The sequence below is a fragment of the Numida meleagris genome, chromosome 1 (genome assembly GCF_002078875.1).
Source record: "Numida meleagris isolate 19003 breed g44 Domestic line chromosome 1, NumMel1.0, whole genome shotgun sequence".
Lineage (NCBI taxonomy): Eukaryota > Metazoa > Chordata > Aves > Galliformes > Numididae > Numida > Numida meleagris.
Window position 1 is genome coordinate 56,153,738 of NC_034409.1, and position 6,819 is coordinate 56,160,556.

The 6,819-nt window shown below is 39.1% G+C and overlaps 1 protein-coding gene across 7 annotated transcripts in view; it reads right to left on the reverse strand.

The window, feature by feature from the left end:
* Positions 1-6,819, reverse strand: part of PARPBP (PARP1 binding protein) — a 52,444-nt gene that overhangs the window by 45,021 nt on the left and 604 nt on the right. For 5 of the 7 annotated variants that reach the window (XR_002435275.1, XM_021387462.1, XM_021387442.1 and 2 more), the window contains exons 2-3: positions 6,334-6,486; positions 972-1,202 (exon numbers count right to left, since the gene is read on the reverse strand). Coding sequence is in view for 6 of the 7 variants with exons in the window: in XM_021387462.1 (XP_021243137.1) it covers positions 972-1,202; positions 6,334-6,483 (381 nt within the window). In the remaining variant the exon portion in view is untranslated. Of the gene's footprint in view, positions 1-971; positions 1,203-2,528; positions 2,616-2,791; positions 2,887-6,333; positions 6,487-6,819 lie in introns of those variants that run through there. The other 2 variants (XM_021387469.1, XM_021387478.1) reach the window with 2 other exon arrangements.

Consider the following 6,819-nt stretch of genomic DNA (forward strand, 5'->3'; position numbering starts at 1 on the left):
TGAGGAATGATCTGATTACTCTACAATTTCCTGAGGAGGAGAAATGGAGAGGGAGTTGCTCATCTTTTCTCCCTGGTATCAAGAGACAGGGCACATGAGAATGGTTCAAGGCTGCAACAGGGTAGGTTCTGACTAGACATTATGACAATTTCATTACTGAGAGATTACTTAGACATTGGAATGGGAATCCTAAAGAGGTGGCTGACATTCCATGCCTGTCTGTATTTAAGAGGCATTTAGATAATTTAGATAATAATGTCTAATAATTTAGATAATTAATGACATGTTTTAACTTTGGATCAGTCCCAAAGTAGCATAACAGTTGGACTCAATTTTTGTAGGTACCTTCCAACAGCTACTATGCGATTCAATATATTTCAATCTGGTAAAGATAAATCAAATTTGTGTTATTTGCATAGTCAGATTGGAATACACACTACAACTTCTCTAGCCTAGAGCATGGCCTTATGTGCAGAGTTATAATATCTGAATTGCAATAAACCGCAACAGATGCTTGACTGAGTAGATGACGTGGAATCTCTTCTGGTTTCTCGAAAAACATCAGATAAAACTACATGTAGTATATGGAGGGCTTTTTGCTTTTAGAAGTGTGTTATTTTTATAACAAAAAAATATTTGGACTGCGTAGCAACATATATCCAAAATTCCATAACACATTAATCACTAAGATTTGATCCAGTCATATCAAATCTCTACAGTTCAGCTTTTCTTTTTCTGGCAGAAAAACTTCTGGAGAAGTGATCTACACATCCAGCAGGATGTAATTTTTGAATAGTCTTAAGATTCTTTAAAAGATTTAATAATTTAAATATATTTGTTTCCCCACCGAAAAAACAAGTAACTTGTGAATTATTCAGGACTTGTGCACATATTTTAGAAGCATTGTAAATCTATAACCATTATCAGAAATGTCAAAACAATATCAGAGATTAATCAAACAAAATACTTACAGGGGCTATGCTTTCATCTTCAGATACAAGTGCAAGAGCACAGCACTTTTGATATATGTCTATTATATCTAACATATTGCTGCTTGCTAAGAAGGTATGATAGGCCTTTTTAAAGTCAGCATAATTTTCAGGTTCTTCCATGCTTTCATATGATAATCCTAGTTTGTCGTGTAACAAATATTTCCAAGTCTCCATCACATCACTGAATGATACTGAGAAATCTCCATGGTGCTAATAGAACAACAACAAAAAAGTTAATGTTTTGTACTTCGTAGTTTTAAAAATTACTTTAAAACGCATTGCATGCATATCCTCAAAGAAAACCTATTATAATCTAAACATTCGCATTTGTAGTGAATGAAGTGTTACTTATAACTGAAGTTCTTCCACTGTTTTTGCCTTGCAGTTGACTTTTTGGAATTTGCAGTCCTCGTTCCTGATCTTCAAAATACCAGGCACGTATTTTGAAACTCACTGACAGGATCAGACATTGACTTTCACAGGACTATTACATACATAAAATCAATTATTTGCAGAAAGAGTTTTCATCATGACAGATGTTTACACTCTGAAAGTAGTAAATAGAGCCTACTAACTTGCTTCAAGTAGTGACCTGAGAAAACGTGTCATTTCCTAATCAAAAACAAGCTTTTTTTCCCCAATGTTAATACGCTTCTACTCTTGCATAATGTTGATAGCATTCTATCAAATCTAATGAATAGTTAGATAGTTCTATTGATCTAATGAATGCATTAAAGCAACACACACCTAAGCACATGGGCAGGTCCGGAAGTAATGCCTCCTATTTCATTTTGTTGGCCCACGACATCATAGGCGGATGTCAGTGGTATGGCAGCAGAGGCTGAACCTTCCAACCAGTAATCTGTTACATGTTGTTTCTGTGTGACATAGCAGCAGAAGGGCAGTCTGACATGGAAGTGAGGATGAAGCAAAGGTCTGCAATTGAATTACTCCTCGTGGAAAAAATTGCACTCTGACTTGAATGGATGTGAGCACAGTGAGGCAGTAGGCGGTGCATTTTGGTGGTGGTAACAGTGGATCACCACTGCTGGTATAGATTTTTACTAGTGCAGCATGCAGGCTCTTGTTTATCACTCATGAAAAAGCATAGCTAATGGTGGTGACTATGTTGAAAAATAATGTTTTGAAGCTGAGAATTTACTCTATCAAATAGTGTTATTGTGCTCTTTGTATCTGTCATAGTTTCCATAGACATAAATAGGAGGCATTACTTTTGGGCCGATCCAGTATCGTAATTAAAATTAACTATATAGTATAAAACAATCTTACAATCTTCTGGCCATGACAGAACAATTAAATTACATTCCCATGCATCCCTTTCTTTGACCATCAAAATGAAAAGAATTAAAACTTAGCAGTCAATTAGGAGATTTGATAGTAATTAACAGAGTTAAGCTGAAAGTACATATAAAGTGGGCAAAAGATAGCAAAACGTGTAGCACAATAAATAACAGCATTTTATCAGCAACAGAAGAACCTTTTCCTCTTCTAGGCAAAAAGAGAAACTCAAATTACCAGAAAATAACAGCAGTAGTCCCTTTCCTACTCGTGAGAAAAGAGTTCTCGGTTGACCAGAGGAGCAGAAAACATCTAGAGAAAGGACTAAAATAATATTTAATTTACATATTTTTAACTGACTTACATTAAGGGAACCTGCTATTACTGTACTATTGCATGAAAAACTACTAATTACACTACTGTTACATGAAAAAAAAACAGAAGAGACTAAGATTAAGAAACTGTGTGTAGCCTATAATGCTACATTTAATCTCACTTACAAAGAAGAAAACTACAGAGACAAGTTGTTAGCAAAGGTAGAATAGTTAGGAAGCATAGCAGAAATGATAAGTCACGGCCTGAACCAGTGATTGAAGGAAGGCAAGGCCAACCCAGGGGAGCTCAGGTGCATACAATGCACCTGAGTGACCAGAAGGGGTGGAGCCAGGATCCACCCCTTTTCAGACCTCATTTAAGGATTGGCAGTGGAGGTGAGTGTATCTTATTGGAGATCCCTACCTACTGGAGGTCTCTGAAAGGTAAGCAGTTTTTTTTCCCCCCTTTGTTTCTGTATCCATAGCTGCTGCATTTGGGCTTGATCTTACTTGCTGTAGCCTAGGATTGTGCCACTCTGCTATTATTGCTCTACTTTCCATTGCGTTACAGGGAGTTACAAAACATCATGAAGGCACAAATAGCAACAAGATGAAAGAGAGACAGCAGGTAGGAACAGATAGTAGACTAGGAATTCACTGAATTTTAAGACTAAATAAAGTGACAAAGCCCTGTTACGTGAGTAAAACTGAATGATCATAGAATCACCCAGGTTGCAATAGACCTCTGAGATCATCCAGTCCAACCATCCACCTATCATCAGTATTTCCTGCTAAAATATTACTGAAGGTTGTAGGATGCAACCCAGTCATGTCAGAAAGAAGCCAGAGGAGAGGTTAGTTAATACTGCACTTTAAGTAATTAGGTACAGTATATAACCCTGTTTATTTCATTTCTGTTGCTGTCTTTTCTGCTGTCAGTAGGAGTATCACTTCTTTAAAGCAAGTGCTTTACAGGTGTGAGTGGGAGAAAAAAATCTACATCCATCAAATCATGGATCATTAGACATTTAATTAAGCTCTCCAGTACGGTGTCGGGGGCAGCCCATGTTAGTGACAGCACCCATCCATCATGGCTACCAGCAAAGGAGAGGAATATTGTCAAAGGCTGAAGACTACAACACTGAAAATGTCAGAACATCTGTTTCAATCCTTGCAACCCAAACTGCATACACCAAAAAAAAATTGCACCAAGATGTTGCATTTAAGTGAAACTACATAGTAGTAGAGACATTTGCTACTAGTTAGATTGAGCTAAGGTAAGAGAGACAAAAATAAGGCTTGGGATGCAGGACTATGTACGTATTTCTAACCTCTGCAATTTGAAACTTGGCCCTATCTTTGAATTTGCATGTGGTTTTTAACATAATTCAATACCATGAACATGCCTGCTATTCCAGAGACTGCATGAAAACTAGTGTCCTGTTTTCTGCTCCAACTTCTCCGAAAACTAAATTTGTAACCATATTGTAACCACCTTCAAGAAAATCAAAACAATAGCAGGTTGGAGGAAAAAAGTTGTCTCACTATTTTGTTAGTTCTGAAAGAATTTTTCAAGCTAAGTTACAGTATAGCTTTAATATGGTACCTAATAAAGCAAAACCTTTTCTTGCAAGACCAAGGACCTGCAGAGATTAGTTAAGTTTATATTAGCTCTGCAAAAATTCTTGAAATTCAAGTAGAATTGCACTCCAGATATTGCCTTCCACCATCAGGCACTCACTGTGATAGTGCATTCTATTACTTACACGGTCAATTGTCTAGAGTATCTGGTTTTAAAGGGAAAGTTAATAAAAATGATGGTTTGCAGTAAGTATATGCCAGCTGACTAATACACAAAGGAAGTTCAAAAAGTTCTGGACTTTCATTCCATGATGGACATCACAGTGTTATGTTTCACGGTGTCTGAGTTTCAGCTGGGACATAATTGCTTTCTTCAGAGCCTCTGGTATGAGGCATTTTTTTTTTCTAAGAGAAAAACAATGTTGATAACTCACTGATGTTTAGTTGCTTCTAAGCAATGTTGTACAGAGCCATTCTCTTCAAAAGGCTGGGAGAGGGGAGGGGGGAAAGCTGGGAAGGAACAAAATCAGGACAGCTTTTTGCAGTCTGTCAGTTTTTCAACACAAAGGGCAACACCCACTCCCCTCCATCCCAGCTTATCTCCTCTACAAAGGTTGTAATTGTTGATTGCAGTATTCCAATTGCATGATACTCCCCACCATGTTTCTGTGATAACAATTAAGCCATAGTTTTCTAATTCCTCTTATTTCCTATGACACATGCATTGGTGTAGAGGCATTTCAGCTGGGCTATCAGCTGTGTTGCCCTCTTTGAAAAGACTTCCTTAGCTCCTTTAGGACAACTCTGAGGTTTTTTTTCCTGCTGCTTCATAAGGTGACAGTGTCTCCTGGCTTTCCTGCCCAGGGAGATGGTGGAGTCATCGACCCTGGAAATGTTCAAAAAATGTTTAGGTGTTGTACTGAGGGACATGGTTTAGTGGGAAATACTGGTGATAGATGGATTGTTGGACTGGATGATCTTAGAGGTCTTTTCCAACCTTGTTGATTCTATGATTCTCCATCATTCACAGTACCTCCCCTTCTTCCATCAAATCTAGCTAAAAGCTCTGCTAATTGGTCCAGCCAACATGCTGGACAAAACAGTCCTGCACTGCCTGGTTCTGGTGTTCCATCTAGCATCAATATACCCAGTCTCTTGAAGGTGCAACTGAGATCACAGAACATGAAACCCTGGAAGTGGCACCATCCACAAAGCCAATCATTCACCTGATCCCTTCACTCCCTTCTTCCTGGGTTTCAACCTCCAACTGAGAGGATAAAGGAGGATATTATCTGCACTCCTGGACCCTTCAACATCTTTCTGAGTGATAAAGTCTCTTCTGAGATCTTGTCATCTCTTCACTGCAGCCTCATGCAACCAGTCTCAAAAGAGCAGCTATAGACAGTAGCTCTCCAGCTTTACTGGGCACAGTGGCCTCATCCTGATATTGCAAATGCAGGCCCCTGGGCAGGCAGCAAACCTCTGTGGAGAGGTTATCCCAACACCAAATGGGTAATTCAGTGCCTCTCATCAAGGAATCCTCTTTCAACCTCTGCCCAGCCATTGCAGCATGTGGTCACCAAGTTTCTTCCAATAGAGGCTACTCCCAGAGAGAGAGCAGGCACCCTCCAGCCCTAAACCACCTCTGTTTGTTTGTACTCCCTGTAGTATGTACATGCCTTTGTATGTACATGTGTGGGGCCAGGAGCAGTAGCAGCCACCCATGTCTCCTGTGCTGCTCTTACAAGGGCTGGGGGCTCCCAGCAGCTTTCTCCTCACTCTAGGGACTCCCTGACTATAGAATAACCGCCCCACCCAGCACATCTCAATCCCCTACTCTGCTGCAGAATTGAAGTTATGCAGTCAAACAAAGTACACTAGCATTCACCATTACAGTTGAGGATTGACAAAAAAAACTTAAAGCACTTCTATTCTCCCACCTCAGTGTTCTTTCTGTAAGCTCTGATTTGATAAAGTACTTGCTTAATTGCTATTCTACAGCATCTTGCTGCATCTAACCCTCAGACCAAAAACAGCACTGAAATGACCAAAACAACTGTTTTAAATAGATGTTTAACCATAAGCTTAGTAAGCAAACCAAGTTTAAGATGCTGTAAGCCCCAAGAACATACAAAAAGGATGCTAACCTGTTTATTGACTTCAGCCATGGACAGTTGTAATGCTGTCAGCATGCAATCTGCTCCACATATAGTAGTCCTTTCCGAGTTTGAAAATAAGGGCCATTGTCTTCTGAAATATTTGATTAAGTTTAAGATCTTTTGCTGGAAAGAATTCATTGCCTGGAGTAGAACACATAATTAAGAGAAGTAAATGTAAATACACAAGAGGCCTATGCATGTGTTCACCTTCTGTTAAGTTGTGCATATGCTACTGTTTCTTCTTCTGTATCAAGTCCACAACGTAAACTCTTCCCACAAAGGCATAGTCTAGCAAGACCCACCTCACTAACAATGGAATAACTTCAAGGAGAAGGAGCAGAATGTGCTTATGAGTGACATGTTTATAAAGACCTCTTATTCTCCTTGTATATTTACCAACTTGAAAGAATATCAGTTATTTGACTGGACAGTCTTTTGTCTCTACAAAGAGACAGCCTGAATGCCCCCAGAGAG